Source organism: Colletotrichum phormii, assembly GCF_030913505.1.
Source record: "Colletotrichum phormii strain CBS 102054 chromosome Unknown BDP81scaffold_8, whole genome shotgun sequence".
Taxonomy (NCBI): Eukaryota; Fungi; Ascomycota; class Sordariomycetes; order Glomerellales; family Glomerellaceae; genus Colletotrichum; species Colletotrichum phormii.
The window spans coordinates 1,665,143-1,686,228 of NW_026851450.1; the positions used below are offsets into that span (position 1 = coordinate 1,665,143).

At 53.1% G+C, this 21,086-nt stretch overlaps 6 protein-coding genes and 1 non-coding gene across 7 annotated transcripts; 2 read left to right on the forward strand and 5 right to left on the reverse strand.

Moving 5' to 3' along the window:
* Positions 1 to 3,925: 3,925 nt before the first annotated feature.
* BDP81DRAFT_393625 (transcription factor Opi1-domain-containing protein) lies at positions 3,926 to 6,020 on the forward strand (the record flags this gene model as incomplete). The annotated part of the gene is made up of 2 exons (XM_060587847.1): positions 3,926 to 4,700; positions 4,756 to 6,020. 2 exons carry the CDS (start codon positions 3,926 to 3,928, stop codon positions 6,018 to 6,020), a joined length of 2,040 nt encoding a protein of 679 aa, XP_060446563.1.
* Positions 6,021 to 7,228: 1,208 nt separating this feature from the next.
* BDP81DRAFT_405912 (glycoside hydrolase family 71 protein) lies at positions 7,229 to 8,864 on the reverse strand (the record flags this gene model as incomplete). Its single annotated transcript, XM_060588956.1, has 5 exons — positions 7,229 to 7,858; positions 7,917 to 7,941; positions 7,999 to 8,130; positions 8,207 to 8,747; positions 8,811 to 8,864. 5 exons carry the CDS (start codon positions 8,862 to 8,864, stop codon positions 7,378 to 7,380), a joined length of 1,233 nt encoding a protein of 410 aa, XP_060446564.1. The 3' UTR covers positions 7,229 to 7,377.
* A 2,387-nt stretch (positions 8,865 to 11,251) lies between these two features.
* On the forward strand, positions 11,252 to 12,788 carry BDP81DRAFT_317686 (glycoside hydrolase family 71 protein; the record flags this gene model as incomplete). The annotated part of the gene is made up of 2 exons (XM_060584280.1): positions 11,252 to 11,353; positions 11,409 to 12,788. The coding sequence occupies 2 exons, from the start codon at positions 11,252 to 11,254 to the stop codon at positions 12,786 to 12,788; spliced, it is 1,482 nt and encodes a 493-aa protein (XP_060446565.1).
* A 36-nt stretch (positions 12,789 to 12,824) lies between these two features.
* On the reverse strand, positions 12,825 to 13,979 carry BDP81DRAFT_426242 (uncharacterized protein). Its single transcript, XM_060590279.1, has 2 exons — positions 13,607 to 13,979; positions 12,825 to 13,549 (listed from the first exon to the last, which is right to left on the reverse strand). Exons 1-2 carry the CDS (start codon positions 13,828 to 13,830, stop codon positions 13,087 to 13,089), a joined length of 687 nt encoding a protein of 228 aa, XP_060446566.1. The 5' UTR covers positions 13,831 to 13,979; the 3' UTR covers positions 12,825 to 13,086.
* A 265-nt stretch (positions 13,980 to 14,244) lies between these two features.
* Positions 14,245 to 16,353, reverse strand: BDP81DRAFT_460553 (GMC oxidoreductase; the record flags this gene model as incomplete). The annotated part of the gene is made up of 5 exons (XM_060593671.1): positions 14,245 to 14,396; positions 14,454 to 15,161; positions 15,224 to 15,782; positions 15,837 to 16,180; positions 16,233 to 16,353. The coding sequence occupies 5 exons, from the start codon at positions 16,351 to 16,353 to the stop codon at positions 14,245 to 14,247; spliced, it is 1,884 nt and encodes a 627-aa protein (XP_060446567.1).
* Positions 16,354 to 17,161: 808 nt separating this feature from the next.
* On the reverse strand, positions 17,162 to 17,260 carry BDP81DRAFT_t153. Its single transcript has one exon. It is a non-coding gene; the product is annotated as a tRNA-Arg (tRNA).
* Positions 17,261 to 17,393: 133 nt separating this feature from the next.
* On the reverse strand, positions 17,394 to 21,045 carry BDP81DRAFT_471144 (family 2 glycosyl hydrolase). Its single transcript, XM_060594578.1, has 3 exons — positions 20,248 to 21,045; positions 18,800 to 20,189; positions 17,394 to 18,737 (listed from the first exon to the last, which is right to left on the reverse strand). The coding sequence occupies exons 1-3, from the start codon at positions 20,825 to 20,827 to the stop codon at positions 17,582 to 17,584; spliced, it is 3,126 nt and encodes a 1,041-aa protein (XP_060446568.1). The 5' UTR covers positions 20,828 to 21,045; the 3' UTR covers positions 17,394 to 17,581.
* Between the last annotated feature and the right edge of the window lie 41 nt (positions 21,046 to 21,086).

Genomic DNA, 21,086 nt, shown 5'->3' on the forward strand with positions numbered 1-21,086 from the left:
AGAAATAAAAAATCGGCATGGTAGATCCATGAAAAAGGCGTCACAGAGAAGAACGTCAGCGGGAACAACTGGACCCTTAGGCGGAGCTCGAGAAAATTGCCATGGTCATCCGGCAACCCATTCTGCAAAGTCCCACCAATTCCCCTCCAAGTCTTCAGAGTGAGCAGAGTTGCAGCAAATCGCACGTGATTATGGGTCATTTCAACGGTAGCCGTGGGATGATTATTGAGAGGCTCGGGCCCGTGTTGAGAAATTCTTTTTGGGGCAGGCACTGGCTGACTACAAGCACGCAGCCCAGGGAAGGACCAAACTTGAAGCCCGTGTTGGGGCTTGCCCCGGGAAGTTGTAACTTGCGTGGTTGCCTTTTTTGGAGAGACAGGTGACCGGAAACGCGTCTCAAGTGTGGGCTGGGAATCCTCGACTTGCGGAAGGCTCTTGAGCCGTGGGTTCCTCCCCTCTATCCAGATTTTTTCGCTTTCACATGGAAAGTGTGAGTCCGTGCCTAGGGTGACGTAGCAGGGAGGGAGCGATAGGCCAATCAAACAACGAGGAAGGCTCGTTTGTGCCTGGGGCCGAATGCCGGCTGGGCGACCCGGCCACCGCCCGTTGATGCCTTGTGACACACCCGGCAGTCCAAATTGTCAGTATCGACAGTGTAAACACGGCACAAAGTCTAACAGAACCCACTCTGCACATGCTAAGTTGCTTGTTCATCCCGTCAAGCCTAGCCAGATGCATGTGATGACGGCCCCAACAACTCTGACACGTGCTTCCCCAACTTTGGCCCTGATCTTCCAGGTTCTGTTCCCCTCGAGTCTCTCCCAGGCTTGCCCCCTGTGTGTCCCAGATCACAGGCTAGGGTCTCTCACTGGCAACGGCACGGGTGCACCACAGTACGAATACAACCGGGAAGTGGCCATTGGATCAGCTGTTCGCTGGAAGAATAGCGACATGTGCAGCAGCGGTCTAAGTACAGTTGCAGGATTTAGACGATCAGCGAAACGGTCATCCTCACTTTTCTTACAGGCGGTCTGGGCGCAATCTGACAACAAAGTCTCAGGTCTGGTCTAGCAGTCTACACATTCCAGTCATTGAAGTGAAGACCTGATGGTGGCTCAAGAAAAAAGAAAAAAAAAAGACAATATCCCATGCGACAATGAGGTCAGTTGGTCGGCAAACCCAAAATGCGGTCTGCGGTCTGCAGATGTCAGGCCAGCCAGCGGCGCATCGTCAGACAAAAGCGAACTCGACAGCACACCCTTACAACTTTACCTCCATGTGGATGGTGTACGGATACACTCACACTGTATTCGTACCCCAACGGTAGCTGTGGCAATGGCACTCTCTGAATCCCGTTTCTGTTGCGGCATTCCTGCAGATTCTGGCCTTGAATCTCATAAGGTTCGCGTCTGTTTCTGTAACCGACTCCCACCCATCGTTGTCGGCTATTTTTTTGCTGCTGGCCCGGGCGAAGCATACGGATACTGATACCCAATACCGCTACCACCTCAGCTTTACCTCCATGGGTACGGGGTACGATAAGCTACCTTGCGTGAGACTGCGCGTATCCAGGTACACTATTGAGTTGCGGCTTGCCTGCTGAGTTCCCTACTGCCTTCTATTGGTACACAGGAGTACTGACAGATGTCAGCAACCAGGTAGCCTTGGCCCGTATCTCTGTCTCGAGTTTAGCGGCTGCCAGTGCGGAACAGTGCCTCGGACCCTGCAGACTCCCAGCGAGATGGACCGCAGACGATGCCGCCTGACCTGTCCCGAACGGGAACGTGGACTCGCATGTGGACGATGATTGGGTCTTGCGTCTGCCGTCAACCCCCCTGCTCGTCGTGCGGCGTGCCTCACGCTGTATCCGTACGGAGTACTGTATTTCACCATCATTGAGGAGTCGAGAGACTCGAGACACAGGACGAGATACCTCATGGCCCTGCTTGTCGGGCCTTGGAATGTGGGCTCCTACGCTGTTTCTCACGCATGGCCTGCTTCAGTGCTTCTATACGGATAAGGTGGTGAGTTCGATGTACCCGCCCAAGCCAGCACAATCACGGTGCCGAGAAGTCTCTTTCGGTCAGGCCCCCCACGGAACGACTCAAGCGAGAAACACAGGAGTCAAGTCGCTGGGCAGACGAGATGGGCGGGCAGAAAACAGTACCAACAACAGCGCATAAGATTACCTACTGCGTCAACTGTCAACTGTGCATCCGTAGGTAGGCCTTGTCCATCACATGGGGAACTCGGAAGTCGGAGCAACCAGCACAAGTGCAAGAAACCAAAGCCGAGTGACAGAGAGACTGAGGAAATTAGCCGCCTGTTTTCCCCCGTATGCGTTGGTACGGCTGACGGACACGGGAAAGTGTCCGTCTCATGTCTTTTTTTCCCCACTGAAAGCTTCTAGTTTAGTACCGGAGGAAGTTAGTTGGCGCAAGATCTAACGTTAGAGGAAGTAAGGTAATTAGCTTTCAATACAATGGTGACTTTCCACAGCAAGCTCTTATTGAACATAACTTCTTGTAAAAGCAGAGGTTGATGGCTTCTATTGCCTGTGCCATGACCAAAGTACCAAAGTACCCAAGACCGACTCCGTTGTGGTCCCCCGGCCCCCATTTGTACCCTATCCATCCACCATCTGGAACCGTGACGGGCCAAGGTACAACGCCGGGTACTGCAAGCCCAGTACTTGTGATCTCTAGATGTGTGCAATTTGCAGCCTGAAGCAAGATGTGAGTGACTTGGATTGCGGAGGTACCTCCAAGTATCCCAGCCCACCACATGCTCCAGTGACCCCTTCTCCTTCCCGCCGCAATGGGTGTGGCCCGCGTGCCTGCCAGCTGCGGTGTTGTCGCCGCCTGCTCTCCTGCCTCTCTTTCGCTTTTGGGAGGTACGTGACTACCTCGTTCCTCGCATTGTGAGCGTCGCCCCTTCCTGTCCCGAGTCCTTCGACCTCCCCCGTCCCCCATCGTCGCCCGTCCCCGTCCGTCCATCCTGGGTGCGCTCTGGTGCGGCATCATCATCCACCACCACCACAACACACAACCACCTCTTCCTGTGCCACCTCTCCCACCCCCGTCAATCAAATCAAGTAATTCATCAATCCATCAATCACCCGTCAGGCAAATCGACAGAACACCACCACCCCGGCATACCTCCACTTTCAGTATCTCTTCCCCTCGATATCTGCTACGGTTCCTGGCCTCCCGTTCTGCCGCACACACTTCAACTCTTACACTCACATATCCGTACACACACACATATCCAAACACACGCAATCCTTTCCTCGAGATAGATCGAGGTAACATACTTACCGTATAGTGGTAGAGGTGCCCTCCAAAGGGTACACGCACACCAACCCTTCCCCCCCCAGCGCTACGCTCCGCGCTACTTTACAAGACACACGGACCGGACTCATCCCACCACCACACGCTACGGCTACGATTACCACCACCATCCCTCCCTCCCTCGCTTCTCCAGATCCGCCCTCCACTCGGTCGTCCCCCGAAACCACATCTCCTGCCGCCTCGCCTCCCTTGTTCGTTCGTTGGCTTCGAAATCCGCTCCGTCGTCCTGTCTGTCCTTCGCCACTTTCGACCAAACCGTACTACATGAACCTCTCTCGCGCCGCCCGCAGCCACTTTCACCCCTTCGTCTGCTCTCCCTCACGTTCGTTCTGACCCGCGCCTCTGCACCACTGCTGCACGGAGGCAGACTACAACATTCCCCGACGTCGACTGGGAAATCTGCAAAATTCAGAATCACAACGGCCTCGGGACACGAGAGTCATATCTCCACTCATGCCAGTCCATAGTTGACCGCTGAGACAGCCGCGCCGGTCTCGCTTATCCCTCTCTTGCTGCTTCTCCGTCGACCCCCTCCCTGCGAAGTCTCGAGCCGCCGTCCGAATATACTTTGCGAAATGGATTTGAGCCAGAGCATGAGCCAGAGCCAAAATCACATGCTGCACGGGCCTGCGCCTGGAGACCGCCAGCTGCCGCCATCTTCCTCGTCCCTCGCCCACACGCACCACATCCGCCCACCTGCTTCTGCGTCTGCGTCTGCCTCTGCCTCTACCTCTATGTCTGCTGCCGCTTCTATTTCCACCGTCTCTAAACCCAACAAGCACGTCCTCTCTCACGCTCGCTTTGATCCGACACATCTCCCGTCCCAGCTGCCTTCATATGGTCCCCCGAGCTATGCGCATGCCCAGTCCCACGATCCCAACCTGCTGAGGTTTCCCGACGCCCCGACTACCGAGCTTGCACCTATCCTTCCCGCCGCCAAACACAATGATAACGTCGGTCACAACCTGCCATCTCTCTCGTCCGTGACAGGTCCTCCGCCCCCGCGGTTCCCTTCCATCGTCGCCCCATTGAAGCCCATTGAAGCACAGCAACATCAACAACAGCATCACCAACCGCAACCACAACCAACCACATCATCCCTGAAGCGGTCCTCGACGACGACAGTGCCCCTCACCCACTGGCCGAGCCTCAACCCCCTCACGACGTACTACACACCCAGTCATGCCCAGTCCGCCGATTCGCCTGCGAGAATGGACCTCGACGTAGTTAGCAACAGCGCCTTGAGCGCAGCATCCCCAGATCGTTTTTACGAAGGACGCGCTGCCAGTGTTAGCCTGGACGACCCCGATGTGCGCATGGCAGCTGAAGCACTTGGGGACCTTCGAGCCGGTTCGTCATTTGCGAAGCCCCGTCTGTGTCTGATAACGAAAGCTAACATGCCTAGACTTCATCAACTCACCTCCCGCCCGTCACACACCCCTGCCGAGGGCCTCGCCGGCCGTATCATCAACGTCAAATTCACAACTAAAGTCTGAAGAGCCCCTATTCTCACTCCTCACAACATCCCACCCATTGCTCGCGACAACCATCGAAGGTGCCACGTCGGCTTACAATAACTCCAAAAACTTCTCCCCGCGCTTCAAATCTAGCGCCGAATATGTCGAAGGTTACTTGACGCCCATTGCCAACACTGTCGGTACGGTCGGGCGGAAGACAGGTGTTGAGGGTGGTGTGCGCTGGTTCCTCGGCGCCGGTCGACGGCATCAGTCGAACGACATTGAAGCTGCCGACGGAGGGTCTCACAAGCGGCGCAAAGTTGATACGGGCGAAGACTTGGCCAGGCTTATGATTGATGCGCAGAGCAACGTCATGCCCGATGTCGACTCTCCTCGTGATCCCTACGTGTTCAAGCACGACCGCAGACTTTCACGAGCTAGCACCATTGATACTCTACCGGCGTATGACGACTACCGCTCCCCAGCCTACAGTGAAAACGAAAAAGCCGAGCGACCCACCTCATCAAACGCGGCTTGGCAATCTCGCCTAATTATGTCAACCTCCGGTCTAAGTGTTGCTATGAGCGATGAGAGTCTCAGGAGCCTGAAGTACTGTCTTCGATGGTTGCGTTGGGCGAATGAGCACATTGGTGGGGTTATCAATAACCTCAAGACTACTCTTGAACAGTTCGAGAAGCCGGGCCAAGCCCAACAAGAAGAGCAGAATGCAGTTACCAACGACGGCGACCACGTAATGGCTGACAGCCAACCCGAGCCAATGTCTGAGCAGGAACGTACATTGCTAGCGGCCAAGATTGCGTCACTCAAAGGCGACGTTCTCAAGACACTGCAGAATGTTATCGTGACTGTTTCCAAATACGCCGGCGGCGCTCTGCCCGAAAACGCCCGTTTGCTGGTTCGCCGTCATCTGACTACTCTGCCGCAGCGATTCCGCTATGCCAGCATGGTTGAGTCTCAACAGGGAGAGAAGATTGGCGACCAGGAGGCGATGTGCGAGGGTGCCCATCGTGTGCTTGTTCTAGCTAAGGAGGGTCTCGACATGATGTCACAAGTCAGTGGTGTCCTTGATGGTACCATTGTTAGTGCCGAGGAGTGGTGTGAGAGAATTGGAAAGAAGAAGCGGGATCAACGCGAGGCTGTCCTGCCCCAATCCCAACCTCATGAGGGCGACGTCAAGATTGCCCTTGTTTGAGTGAGCAACGATTCCCTACGACAATGGTTCAAGAATCACAGATGACAAGGCGGGCGGTTTACTTTTTCTTTTTAATCTCTTCCTCAAAACCACCAAGTGGATGATTTGAACGGCGCAGAAATGGCACATGGAAAAAGAAAAAACAAGAGCCAAACGTGGACGAAAATGCGCTGCCGCGGCAGACGTAAAACTCACAACAATGATACCAAACAGAGGACACCCTCATCACTACCTACTACTACTTCTCTTCCAGTATACCATATCACCTCCTACTACTACGACTTCCTACTACTACCTCTACTACTACAAACACATCCAACACGGACATTTTTTTCTCATTTTGTCGATTACGCTATGATTGTTGTTCATTTGGCAGTTCATCTTTGTTGCCCAGTTCTCAATGTGTCCTTTTTTGTTTCGCGGTATTAATGGGACGGTCTACAGAGTCCTGGGGCGTCTTCGTACTTGCACTGAGTTCCAAGCTTGGATATGCTGTGTACAGAGCTTGCGCAATACTTGCACAAAGCAAAGCCAATCTGTGTGTCAAGAATATGAACATTTGTCAACACCTACTTAGTTTCCAATGACATGCGTGATGAGACCAAGTCAGGTTCCCTCACAGACTCTATGTCTGAGTGACGGTATGATTGAGATAGCCTCAAGAGTCGCCCATGGTTACAAACGGATCAACATTCGAAAGCCTGCCGGGACGCTGCGTGCCGTCAAACGTGTGCCCTCCTTCCAGGTCAAACATCATCTGATGATTCCATCGCGCGGCAGACTCCGGGGTCGTGCGAACCCAAATCCTGCACCGCAGTACCCCACGAAGGAATTACATCCGAGGATTGCGAATACGGCGACGGGAAGCATTTCGAGAATGACGTCCTGGAGGTCTCTGCGAGGCGGGGATTGGCGGTTGAGCTTAGGTGGGTGCACGGAACCCGGGGAAGAGCACTGATGTCCCGGATGGACCAGGCGATTGAAAGGCATTTCCGCGGCACCGTGCCTTTGCTATTTCCCTTTTCTTGGCCTCTGATAGGGCTGAATAGGCGGCGTTTATCCAAAACTGCGTCTGGAAGCACTTTCGAGCATTATCTGTCTAATGTCCTCTTCCGTCGGTCCTCATCGGCTAATCACGCGTAAAGTTTCGCGGCCTTGTGGCATCGATTTCAACACGCAGACCTTCACTGTTCATATGCCCTTGCGTGATGTAATCTCAATGATAACATCAACATTGGTTGTATGGTCAGCATTTAGAGTTGCGAGTATGCATCAAATTTTGCTGCCCCTATTGACCTGAAAGCCCCTCAAAGAAATCACATCATTCTCCCGGCGTATCGAGAACGCCACGGTCAGCTTAGGCTTTGAAGAAACCTACAAAGGCGTTGAAGTTATACTTCTCGCAAGCCCCGCTGATCTCCTTGCTGCTCGTGCCACCTAGAATCGCAACACCGTTCCGCGACACCGAGAACTTCTGGGCGCCGATGCCCATGGTGAAGTTGGTGGTTTGGATCCCCGCGTCGACAGGCACTCCGACCGACGCCTGGCTTCCGCTGGTGACGGTAAGCACAGCGGGCTGCGTCAGCATCGTGGCGACGAAGACTACGTCGGCGAGGTACTGGATCCCGTTGGGGGCACCGAGGGTGTCGTTTGTGCAACCCGTATTCTTGGGCGTTGGGCGGTACCAGTTGACCAGTTCGTCGCTGACGACGGTGGGTTTGGAGGCTCCGGATTTGTAGGCTTCTATGTAGGGCTTCATTAGGGTGCGCCAGGCGTCGTGGAGGAAGCCGGTTTCCCAGACGGAGGAGCCGTCGTCGGAATGGTTTGGTTGTGAGCCCCTTTTAGATGTTAGTGTTATGAGCTTTGAAGCGTTGAGCAGGGGTGAGGTCTACTTACGAGATGTAGTGGCTTTCACCAAAGTCTGTCACAAGATATTCAGTCATATTACCTGAATAATATGGAACAACCCAATACTCACCGTTCCAGCTAATGATCTCAACCAGTGCAGGCTTCATGGCAAGCATCTGCTCCCAGCGGATGGTGGGTTGCTTTTCCGTGATGAAGACCCAATTCTTGGTGTTGAAGTGAGTTGAAAACCAAGGTGAGACGGCTTTTCAGGACTTTGTATCAGTACACCATTTGTATCAGAGACAGAACGACAGAGGGTCAACGACACAATCACTTACGGGCCATGTACGGACGACTCCCCAGATTCGCCAGATACCGATCATCCCAGATAGTCGTCATCGGACCAGGAATGATACTATTTCCCCCACCCGTCGGCCACGCATACCACGAAAACGCCCCATCAAGACCCGTATTCGCAACAGAAAGCCACGCAGGATCCTGAATCATCGGAAGAGCAGTAAGCTTCTGTCCCGGAGGCATACCATTCTTCACCGCGGTCCAGTTCATATTGTCGCCGACAAAGGTGCTCACGATGGCGCCGCCGTCGTACCGTGCCTGAGCCGGGTGCGCGCTGTAGTTGCCTACGATGGAGGTGATTTCTGCCGTATCGGCCGTGGACCAGTAGGCAAAGTCAAAGGAGATGAATACAGTGAAGTTGAGTTCTTGAGATGCTTGGTAGGCGTTTGCGAGCTGTTTGGGGGTGTAGCTATCGATGCGGGCTGGGGCACAATTCAGAGCGAAGCCGTCGATGCCGATTTCTTTGGCTTGGGCTATGTCGAGGTGCCAGTCTGATATGGTGTAGTTTTCGACAATTCCGAGCTGCCCATTTAGTTAATGGGGATTTTGGTGGGTTTTTATCTTGTCATTTGGCGATGTTCTTACCATAAAGTGCGCATAGACTGTCTTTGTTGTTTGGGCAGATACCGGCAAGAGCATCAACGCCAGCAGAGAGGCATGTCTGAAATATTCGCGCCATTTAGTGAGCTGCGTAGATGTTTCTAGATTATTGGAAGTGATCGATGATGCTCTGTAGGATATCTCGAGCTGATTGTGGCTTCCTTCCCAGGGTAGACGCTTAGACGGGCGTTATTCAATAAGCTCTATTTAATTGCTCTTTCATTTCGATGTCAAGTACTGTACCATGAGCCGACATCTCATTTTCCATGTCTCCTCAACGACGTTACCTACCGGCTTCGATGTTGAGACAACGTGACATCACGAATAGAGTGTGATGGCGCAGCCCCTGAGTCCTACCACCTGCAGATGAGACGGAAGTCCGAGGCGGTCACGGCGCGGACTGAGTGCATCAATCACAAGTACGAAATGCAACTAGGCTCTGAAGGGCCGAAAGCTTAACATCACCAGGCACTGTGAAAAGCTTCAGCGGCATTTCCATCATTGGGGGAATAACTGAGTAAAATGATGATCTTGCTGTTGGGTTGCTTTCGATGGAGATGCGCGGATGCCGCCTGACATATACGATGCCATCAGAAGCTCTAACGCAACCATAGTTGACAGTTAAGGTGTAAAGTAACCCATGAACTTAAGTCCAAAAAAAAAAAACAAAAAAAAAAGGACCGAAGTCTCTCAGTTTACCATGCTAGATAAGATCAACCTCACGATTGGGTTAAGGGACGTCGGTGACTACGCAACGAATATTCCCAAAAGGGAAGGTGCTTCTTCTCAACACACACACTGCGGATGAATAGATGGCTCAGAAAATTATCAAGTCAGGGTACAGGACAAAACGGTGGTGAAGACTGCGGCGGGGTCTCCCGAAGACTGCGAGATTTTGAGCGGCCTGACAGTCGTCACAAGATTGCAGCACAAGAGGGTTACATCTTAAGGGCACCATCTATACCAAAGGTCCAAACCACAAGATGATTTGTCGAGAAGTGAGCAGTCTTGACCGACTCACTGTTTGCATGCCATGCGCTTACGTTTACTGCAAGTCAGGGGTATTCCCTATGATGACCGGGCATAGTCTTGCAAATGATGACGGTAAGTCGTCATAAGTTTATGTTGTGCGCCGCCTTAACTCTTGGCTAACTGCAATGCTGTATAATCATGAAAATTTTGGATTGCTCGCATACGATCCTGTTTGTTTTCTCTTCTACGATCCCAACCCGACAACACGGAGTTGACGTCGGTTTAAGGAACCCCCGATTTTCTCCGTTGGAATCATCCCATCTTAGTAGTATTTGGCGTCGGGATAATACCACCTGCAGGGAGGTCCAATCTTCTTCAACTACCGCAGTAGGGCTTGATTCTGACGTTGATTGGAGGGTCGTTGATGTTTTGTGCTTGTGATTTGTCTTGACTACTCCGCACTGCCGGGTGTTGACACCAACCATGTGGCAAGCCGACGAGACATTCCGTCATGTGGTGCTTACTGACATCTGGCATGGTCTGGACACAAGTTTCCACACTTAATATATGTACCCCAGATAAATGACTTTGGCCAAGGGGACGCCAGTCGGGTTGTTGGGAGGGTTGTATTCGGAGACCAGCAGTCAGCGCGGGCCGAATGACATGGATTCTCAACGACCCATTCAGCGTTCAAAGGAGGCAATAAGCATGACTTCGAAGATTCTAGGGACGGTGTTTCGGGACCCTGTGACATATGTGGTTGCCCATGATTTGTCGCTTGTGCGGAATGATGTATCGAAAACAGCAAACCCTTCTGTTTGTTCTTTCAAAGTCCGTCAAACGGAAGTTTACCCTGACTTCAACCCTTTTCTCCGAGAAAGGATAGAAGGGTTTGAGGCCGACATCTGCCAAAGAGAGGCAGAGCTGCAACGTGACATAAGATTCTTACTGCAACTGGTGTTTTTGCTGCAGTTGACCGCAGGAAGACTTTGTGCCTGATCATGCAAACTGCAGGCATCCCATGAGCAATTAGCCGGAAAAAGAGGGCTGCCGGTGTGGAAATTGTGGCATCATCAGACTTATGGCAGACGTACGATTCAGACCTACTCTTTGAACGTGAGGTAAGAGATCTGCGAAGCATCTCGGGCACAAACTTGATATGCAGAACTCCGTGACATTGACCATGGAATCATGCGGGATGCCAGTGCGGCCTGGCACGCTTGTCAGCGGACGGGAAAGAGCAGGGGCAACGGGAGAGAACAGACGAGGAAAGAGCCAAAGCGAGGGCCAGAGCGCTTCGGAAGGAACCAAGGAATCCGGACTTTCAACTTATAAAGAGAACTTCCTCGATTGCTTCAGTTCTCTTATGTGTAACTAGCAGGCCCGGATTGTAGACAACGCAACTGCTCAGAATGATTTTCACTCATCTTTTCAAGGCCCTCCTGGCTGCGGCCATGGTCACTTTGGCCACCTGCCTTACGGTTCCATCTACACATGGCGACACTCTCAGCCTTCGCCAAGACAGTAGTGAGAAGCTTGTATTTTGTCACTTCATGGTGAGTTTGGCTCCATGAATCCATCTCTTTGGTTCCTGGCTGACATCAATGAAAGATTGGCATCGTCAATATGCGTAGCTCACCTAGTGACTACGATGCTGATATGAAGAACGCCAAGGCGGCTGGCATCGACGCCTTTGCTCTCAACATCGGCGTCGACCCTTACAGCGAGACCCAACTCGACTTGGCTTACCAGTCTGCTGCCAACAACGGCATGAAGGTCTTCATCTCCTTCGACTTCAACTGGTACCAGACTAGTGAGGCAACTCGCGTCGGCCAGATGATCGCCAAGTATGCCTCGCGTCCCGCTCAGCTCATGGTTGACAACAAAGCGTTTGCGTCTTCGTTTGCGGGAGACGGGCTGGATGTCGGTGCTATGCGCAGTGCTGCTGGTGTCCCCGTTTTCTGGGCACCGAATTTCCATCCGGAATTCAAGACAGACTTCAGCGTTCTCGACGGCGCTCTCAACTGGCTCGGCTGGCCCAACAACGGCCTCAACAAAGCTCCCGACGGTCGAGGCAACGTCTCAGTCCAGCAGGGTGATGCGACATACATTGCGGCACTCAATGGCAAGCCATACATTGCGCCAGTCTCACCGTGGTTCTTCACGCACTTTGGTCCCGAGGTCTCGTATTCCAAAAATTGGGTATTTCCATCCGACACTCTCTGGTACGACCGCTGGCAGCAAATTCTTTCCCTTAAGCCGCGCTTTCTTGAGATTGTCACTTGGAATGACTACGGCGAAAGTCATTACGTCGGACGTCTTGACAGCCCGCACGGTGATGATGGGAACTCCAAATGGGTCTACGGATTCCCCCACAACGGATGGCTTGACATGGCACAGCCGTTCATCAAGGCGTTCAAAGCCGGCGCTAGTGATCCAAAGACCTACATCACCGAAGACAAGGTCGTCTACTGGTTCCGCCCGACTCTCCGGGGAATCAATTGCGACGCGACTGATACCACTATGAGCGATGCCAACAACTCTTCTGGCAATTACTTCAAGGGCAGACCGGATGGATGGCAGACCATGGAGGACAAGGTTTACATCGTGACGCTGCTTAAGGAAGCCGCATCTTTGACCGTCAATGTTGCCGGCACCAGTCAGACTTTCCAAGCCCCTGCTGGCGCTGCCAAATTCTCCGTAGACATGAAGCCGGGCACCGTCGCCTTCAGCCTTGCTCGCGGAGGATCTTCCGTTTTCTCTAGGACTGCTGGCATGCAGATTCTGGACCACTGTCCGTGCGGTATCTACAATTTCAACCCTTATGTCGGAACCATCCAAGCAGGAAGCGCGGACAATCTTCTTCCAGCAGCTTATTCGTCCATCTATGCCGGTTTGAAGGTCAGCACATGCGGGCCGAGTGGCATGAAGAGAACGGCGGCACCGCTTGCTGATATGGTCGCCCCTGCTGTGGCCACACCCACGGCTTGAGTTAATCCCATGTACCTACGGGAGTGGACAGGATGGCAGCAAATGGGATAGCATGGATTTTAGATTGCCTTACATATCTACTTATGCAGCACATAGTCAAAGATGAATCACACCAACGAATCAACGATTACTTCAAGCCATGTCTGATGTGTTGAAGATACTTTAGGTAGTATGTGAAGGAACGTGTGACTATACGTAAAGAAACAAAAACAATGTGCAGACCAGTAGCGACTGTAAACCTCCGTTGCAGCAGCCTCCTTCATCAATCGTTTGTTGCCTTTCCATCTGTTTGCTTGATCTACCGTGTCTCCTTCTCAAGTACAATGCAGCTGAGACGGAACGATCTCAATTTAGTCGATCCTTCAATGGTTCCAAGCTGACTTTCAATCTCCTTATAGGTCTGTGATTGATGAAAGGTTTTGTTTGCCTCGAGATTGGACCAGCCGACAAACGCTGTCAAGATAGAGCCAGTCTGATTGGGGTCTCCCCCTTTCACAGGAAAATCGTCTTGAACTCCCCAGCCATAGCTCGTGACAGTCGCTTCATGGACTTGCTCGAAGCCTTCCTTGAGGATCTCTTGAAGTCGTGCAGTCGCTGCATCTTTCGCCTCAGGGGTAATGTTGGAAGCATAGTAAATGACGAAGACATCAGTCGCGACAGACTTCAGCGCATCTGGAAAGGTTGGCGTAGCGGTAATGTGCTTGCAGAATTCGCCGTATGTCAAGACTTTGGGCAAGTCTTTGCACAGTTCCACGCCATATCTGACATCTTTTAGACCTGTTTTTTTGATGAAGAGGCATGTGGTAGCGTCGACTCACTCTTTGGCAAACTTCTCGTGGTCCTCAATTGAGTCCCAGTCGAAGAAGCCCCAGACCATGGTTGGGTCTTCGAGTTCGAGACCCAGATACAATCGGTGAGGAGCTCCAGGGGCTGCGATGATCTTACGGTAGACGCCCATGAAAATCTGGCCTTCCGGTGTGGACTCATCCATAATATTGAGGCCGGGCTTGACGCCCATGGCACCAAGCTCGGTGACAATCATCGCGGAAGGCTTGTGGCTGAACTGAACTTAGGTGTATTGAAGATGAGATGCACTAGATGATACCGATGGTATTTTAAATTCAGACCAACTCATGACATTTCGCTTCTTTTGCATAAGAAGCGGATAATTGATGCCTGAGCTCGACTCGTCACTGCTTACGCGGGGTGCAGGCAGCGATTGTCGCATCTCACTCAGACATATGAGCGTTTCAGTCGATGCCTGAATTTTTGCACCCTCAGTATGAGTAAGCGCACACTGCCATATAGTTTTCAACTGTATTATTGCCGTCATCATTTGAGAGACTTCAATTGATATCTTACGTATTTAACACTTGAGGGTGACTTGTTCGTCTTCAAATTGCGCATTTGCGTTTCCTGTCAGCCTGTTCTCACGCACTTCCTTCAGAGAGACTTCTCAAAGTCTTAACTCTCCAATGATGATCTCTGCAGCTTTCTCACCCACTAACAGTGCAGCATTGTAAGTGTTGGCAGCAACTTGCTGAGCTGGCACGCTGAGATCCGCAATCTTCAACCCGGACACACCGTACACGTTCAATTCGTGGTCAACTGCAGTATCTGCTGTCAGTATACGGAATGGTCTTCAAGCTTAGCGGGACTACTTACCAACACCTCGGCTCTCCCGGGGCGCCATCTTACAAGTACCCAAAGGATGTCTCGACGTTCCAATGTTTTCTCGTATGTACTGTATAATTGCAGCGTCGTCTTCGGCAGAGTATTCGATCGAGTCAGTTACGGGACCTTCAGCCACCTCAACCACAGCGGCACTCGATGTGTTGGAGAACTTGGGATGCCCTAGTGCGAGCTCGCCCCTAAATATTTCCATTCGACGAGCGATGGCTCGCTGTGTCTTGTACCCCCAAACATGGCTTTGCAGATCGATATCGTTCTCGTCAAGGAGCCAGCCAGTGGTAAAGTCGTACCGATCGTCAATATTTGGCCCAGTGGTGTGAATGTGGCCCCTCGCGTATGGATATGTGACCCAGGGTGCTGTGGTAACATACTCGGCGTTGTCAGGAAGGGCAGCAGGGTCACCAAAGTAGGCGTTAAAGAGTCCCATGATCATGAAAGGGCGGTTCGGCGAATCCTTAAAGTCCCTGTCCCAAGCGGCTTGGAACTCCGGTCCCAGAGCTGCGATGTCAGCAGGAGACGGCCTGAACTTGCCAGAGGCATCGTGGCCGTTCCATCCAAGTTGCTTGTCGTCGGCGGCAATCATGGCATCCACGTCTCGGCCCCTGTCATTCCGGGCTATTCCGTTGATGGTCTCGTTCTGCTCGAGATTTGTGCGGTAGACGTATCCAACGAAGTGATGATCTAAAAGACGTCAATAGTCAGTTCAAGCTCTGGTTACCGCCGCGAGAGTGAATCAGACTTACCCTGGAAGTCATTACCCACTCCATCAAGACGTTGAACAGCCGGTATGCCCGCCTTCTCCAACACTGCAGGATCACCAACTCCGGATCTTTCGAGAAGCAACGGAGTTCCAAAGGACCCGGCGGAAGCAACAACAAGCTTCCTCGCCTTAACTCTCGTCGTGTTATTATCTCGGTAACCCTGCGCAAATGCTGGGTTGCGTCGGATCTCCACTCCGGTGGCGCGATTCTCTTCCCCCTCGAACAGGATACGGAGGACCTGAGTTTCTACCAAAACATGGAGATTGGGATATTCGCCACTTTGTAGAAGTGGGTGCAAGTAACGATGAGCTACATCTTGTCGACGGCCGTCGGTAGGCGAGACATATCGATACCAAGGCCCGGAGCCATTGTTCGAGTGCAGACTTTGAAGGTCTTCTATCTCCGACCAACCTGCTTCGACAGCCCCGTCGATCCAGCCTCTTTCAGCTCGAGGCGCTTGATGCGTCCCCTTTGATACATGGATTGGTCCATCATACCCGTGAGTGGACTCATTGGTAGTTGCGCCGTGATATGTTTCCACCTGGGGGATGCGTCAGCCATTCTGCGCGCATTATGATGATTGAAAGAATGATACCTTTCGCAGAAGTGGCAGCAAGTCTTCCGCAGACCACCCCGACGTGTTCCATGATTCGAAATCATCCCACTGCCCGCGGGTGTATACCATCCAATTGATAGCTGATCCGCCCCCAAGAATGCCGCCTGTCTCGACAACTGGCTCGCGATCCGCCAGTTGTGGTGACTTATTGGCCTTCCAGAACAGGGCAGTGTCGGAGTCGGGCAGGGTGTTTCGCTCGAATAATGCTGGGTAGATGACATTTGTGACGTTGAAGCTGTCTTGACCCTGCTCGATGACGAGAATCGATAGGGTTGGGTCTACTTCGGCGAGTCGTGAGGCAACGATGCTGCCAGCGGTGCCTCCTGCATTTATGATGAGGATTTGACCACGATGAGAAGCAAATAACAGACTCACCTCCGGCAATTATGACGTCCACCTCTGCGAGGTTGGTTGGAAGTTCCGTGTATATGCCGGCAGACACTGTCGTCATCACCACTGTGCCTAGAAAGGCTACTCTTAGTTTGCTTAATCTCATGGCTAAGGAGAACTGAATAATTTGAATCAGAATCCGCCTTGATAGCTGTGCTGTAAAAGGATCGAAAGTCGACAACAATTAGTTGGCTGCATGGTGCTTTAAAAGACGATATAACAATGCTTGGCTGTGTAAGATCCGCCGTTGTCGGCTACTCCCGTGAAGAAGTGTGCTTCGAAAGGCAAAAGATCGCCTCAGAGACTTCCGGTTCTATTCAAGCAAACTCCAGTTCTGGAGTAAGCCCAGGCGGAACGGCCCAGTTGTGTCGTATCGCAGAGGCGGGGGGTGCATCCGACGTTGTAGAACAGATTCCTAGCTTACTTGGCAAAGCCTTCAGGTACATTGTGCCAGGGTTCCTACTTGGAACCGGGAGAAGAGATCACGAATGGCATGGTGAGTCTATAACGTAAGTCGAATGCCATCTGCAGTGATGTCGATCGCCGGTCAGCGTCGCAACATCCCCGCTACTTGGTCGAAGAAACGATGGCTTGAGTCCGAGCAGACGAACAGTAGTCGAGCTCAGAGGTTTAGGCTTTAGCTTCTATTAATTGCACAATCTACCTAGGCATTACGGAGTAGATGAATTACACCTTCCGGAATCTCAAGTTCTCAACTGACGAATGAGGTCAACCCTTGAATAAACGCTTGGCTTCAGAAGAGGAGGATGAGACAGGCGCCTGTGCGCCTCATCTATAAGTCTGGGTCATTACTGGCTACATACAAGAAGGACACGCGGGCATCATCGGCTGTCTTTTTCTTGACTTCAAAAAAATAAGATCGTAAACATAATTAGTGAAGGAAGCAAAAGAATTGACCAGCCTGGGGGTCGAACCCAGAATCTCCTGATAACATGCCAAGTCGCGGAAGCGCTTAGTCGTAGTCAGACGCCTTGCCATTGGGCCAACCGGCCGGTTGTGATTGGAGGGGTCAAAAAGTTTTAATTTGTAGTGCACGCGCGGCCCACCAGCCCCGACCAACTCCGAGGACCCCCCCCAAGCGGAAGACCGAACGCTCTCATCCAAGGCTCTCGACGTTTAACACAAGCGTGTTGCATTCGTAACGTAGATGGTCTCTCGTAACGGTTTTAGAACGCTCACAAGTCACAAGTCAGAGCTGATTGAAAGTCATATTCATTCATTCCACTTCTAGCTCTAGCTATCCGTGACATGTGTCCAGGTCTCAAGACACCAGGGTAGCCATTTCATCGTAAACCAAAATCATCACAGTGTCATTAGAATCCGACTCTCTCCAAAACAAATCCAAACTTGAAGTCTCCGACATGCACCTTCAAGTCCTCCCTAACGTTGGGACCGCAAGCGGCAGTACCAACACCAGCAACACGGGCATCAAGACGCAGAAGCGTCGCATCCTCCTCAACGAGATCGCACGGGTGCGCGGCCTTGTGCACCTTCTCGGTAGCGTAGTGACTGACTTGGAAGCTGAACTGGCGCCACTCCTCCTCAGACCAGACTGCAGCCTCGGCCGCCGTGGCGCGGAGACCGCGGCCGTGGTCCTCGGTGAGGTTGATGTAGCGGGTTTCCAGATGGTTGCCGCCTTCCTGGGGCACCTCGTAGTGCTGGTGCAGTTCCGGCACGGTGGCATTGAAGACGCCGAGGTGTTGGCTGGACTTCTTGTCCGGGTAGGACTCGCCGGGGCCGAGGGCAAGGTACTTGACGTTGTTGAGCGACTTGGGCAGACGCAGGTTCAGGCCCACGCGAGGGACGTGGGTGGGCTTGATACCGCGAGGCTTCAGGTCAACAGCAATAGTGAGGCGACTGGTAGCGTCGATAGTGTAGGTAGTGGTGGTCTCCCAGCCCCAGTCGAGGACGCGAGGGGAGAGGTAGGTAGTTGTGATGACTTCAACCTTGTCGGCCGACTCGTTGATCTTGAATGACCGAAGGAAGCTGTCAAACGCATCGACACCGAAACGAACCCAGTAGGGAGCATCGTTGGGGTTGTCGTTGTCTGTCGGAGCACGCCAGAAGTTAGGAATAATGGCTGCGCCAGTGGCATTGTCCTTCTCGAGAAGAGGCACGCCGGCGGCGGTCCAAGAGGTGATGTATCCGCGGGCGGTATCGAAGGTGATGGCAAAGTCGGAGCCCGAGACGGTGGTCTTGGCGCGAGACTTTTGAACCTGCAGCTTGGAGGTGAGGGTGCTGGTGAGCAGCTTGGGGGCCGCCGCAACACCGGAAAGCTTGTGCTGGATCCACGCGATCTCGTGCGAGAGCACGGCCCAGTTGGTGGAGTCCTTGAGACCGAAGGTCACCGTGATGTAGACCTCCTTGTCGGACTTGATGTTTGCGAGGCTCGAAGGCAGGTCGACCTTGACGGTCTCGCCGGCGGCGATCTTGGGGATTTCGAGGTTTCCGGCAGCGATGAGGGCAGAGCTGTGTTGCACATCGTTAGTTATCTTGATTCTCGGGATTAGTAGGTCTTCAGGGCAACTCGCCTTTCGCCTAGTTCCTCAACCTTGTAGGTAGATGAGAGGTGGTCAACGCCAACAAAGTCGTACTTGTTCTTGATGACAAGCCTGTTACCCTCAACTGACAGCTGAAGGGGCTGGTAGGCCTTCTTCAACTCAATCAGACCAGGGGTAGGGTCGTGGGTGCTGTGAAGGAGACCATCCATGACGAAGGTGCCGTCGTGGGGGCGTTCGCCAAAGTCTCCTCCGTAGGCATAGTATCCCTTGCCATCGGCGTCTTCCTTCCAGATACCGTGGTTCGCCCACTCCCAGATGTAGCCACCCTGAAGGCGGGGGAACTTCTCAAAGACCTCAATGTAGTCATCGAGACCACCAGGGCCGTTGCCCATGGCGTGACCGTACTCGCAGAGAACAACGGGCTTCTCAAAGCTACCGTCCTCCTTGACACCCTCAGTTTCAGCCAGCTTGGTCAGACGGTCGATGGGAGGGTACATGTAAGAGTACATGTCCGCAGTCTCGGCCTTGACATCGCCCTCGTAGTGAACCGGGCGACCAGAGTCGAAGTTCTTGGCGTACTCGTACATGGCCTTGTGGTTCTCGCCGTAGAAGGCTTCGTTACCAAGCGACCACATGATGATACTGGTGTGGTTCTTGTCACGCTGAACTAGCTGAACCATGCGGTCGAGGTAGGCCTCCCGCCACTCGGGGTTCTCGCTGGTGTACTTGCCGGCAAGGGGGAAGGTAATAGCCTTGCGCGCCTCGTAGTCTGATGCCTCGTCGACATCCTGGGGGCGTGCAACGGCATCGTAGAAGCCGTGGCACTCGAGATCGGCCTCGTCCATGACCCACAAGCCGAGCTCGTCGGCGAGCTGGAAGAGTCGGGGGTCGGGAGGGTAGTGTGAACATCGGAGAGAGTTGATGTTGTGGTTCTTCATGATGAGGAGGTCGCGCTTGGCGTAATCGATGGGAACGGCGCGGCCGAACTTGTTGTGGTGTTCGTGTCTATTGACACCTCTGATACGGATGGGGGTGCCGTTGACCGTAATCAGGCCGTTCTTGAGCTCGACTTTGCGGAAACCAATGTTTTGGTAGACGGTATGGGAGCCCAGGGTGATGTCGACCCGGTAGAGGTAAGGGGTCTCGGCAGTCCACTTCTTGGGGTTGGTGACGGGAATGCTGATGTCGACCTTGGTGTTGTCGGCAGTGACCTCTGCCTCTTTAGTCGCCATGACGGCACCGCCGTTCTTTCCCAGCTCGCTGAGAGTGAGCTTGACGGTGCCCTTCTCGGCGGTCCTGACGTCGACCGTCGCCAGGAGAGTCGCGTCTTCGTACTTCTCATCGAGGTCAGTGCGGAGGAACCAGTCCTCAATTCTTGTTTGCTCGGGTACGGCGAGGAGAGTGACATCGCGGAAGATACCTGTTAATAGCTCGTTAGATGGGTGTTCAAGCAGGCTAGTGACGATGTGACCACTCACCCGAAAGCCACCATTGATCCTGGTCCTCGATGTAAGTTGCATCGGACCATTGGTAAACTCTCACAAACAGCTCATTGGGTCCATCCCTCTTGAGGATGCTTGTGACGTCAAACTCGGACGCGTTCCGCGAGCCCTGAGCGAAGCCAATGAGCGTGCCATTGACCCAGATGTGGTATCCGGAATCAACACCATCGAATCTGAGGCGCAATTGCGACCTCTCGTCCCACGTGGAAGGGACGTGGAATGTTCGTCTGTAGGTGCCCGTGGGGTTCTCGTTGGGCACGTATGGCGGGTTCACTGGGATGGGGAACTGTGTGTTGGTATACCACGGGAAGCCGTGTCCCTGAAGTTGCCAATGGCCAGGGACGTTGATGGTGCCCCATTCATCCTCCTTGTCTTCTGGCAAAGGCGCCTCCTCGGGAGTGCCGGCCATGTGGAAGTCCCAAACGCCATTGAGAAGGATGGACGTCTCTGGGATGAAGTATGCGCGAGGAGGAAGGGTGTTGCGCCTGAAGACGGAGGGGTTCTCATAGTCGTGGACTCCCTCCTTCGCCTGGAGAGACAAACTTTGAGAGGCCATCGTGGCGGTTTGGATGAGGGGTAACGATGGGCTGAGACACGGAGCTGGGGTGGGAGAAGAGAGAGGGAATGTGAAGAGGGAGAAACAGGAAGGGGTAATCAGCCAACTTGTTACCAAGGTCCAGTCGTTATTTATTCGTCCTCGCTTTCTCCACGCGAAGTAACACGTCGGACGCAAGGCCGAGGGAAACGCCAGAAATACAGTCTGCAAGCACCCGTATCTCGCTCGTGAAGCTTAGGTTTGTCCCGCCATATGACGA

What these genes read in the sequence shown, in the direction of transcription:
- BDP81DRAFT_426242 (XM_060590279.1), bottom strand. Translation starts at nt 13,830, where the DNA reads ATGATTGTCACCGAGCTTGGTGCCATGGGCGTCAAGCCCGGCCTCAAT. An exon ending in CACGAGAAGTTTGCCAAAGA is followed by an intron (nt 13,550 to 13,606) that starts GTGAGTCGACGC and finishes AAAAGATGTCAG; the next exon opens with ATATGGCGTGGAACTGTGCA.
- BDP81DRAFT_471144 (XM_060594578.1), bottom strand. Translation starts at nt 20,827, where the DNA reads ATGGCCTCTCAAAGTTTGTCTCTCCAGGCGAAGGAGGGAGTCCACGAC. An exon ending in GGATCAATGGTGGCTTTCGG is followed by an intron (nt 20,190 to 20,247) that starts GTGAGTGGTCAC and finishes AGCTATTAACAG; the next exon opens with GTATCTTCCGCGATGTCACT. An exon ending in GTTGAGGAACTAGGCGAAAG is followed by an intron (nt 18,738 to 18,799) that starts GCGAGTTGCCCT and finishes TGTGCAACACAG; the next exon opens with CTCTGCCCTCATCGCTGCCG.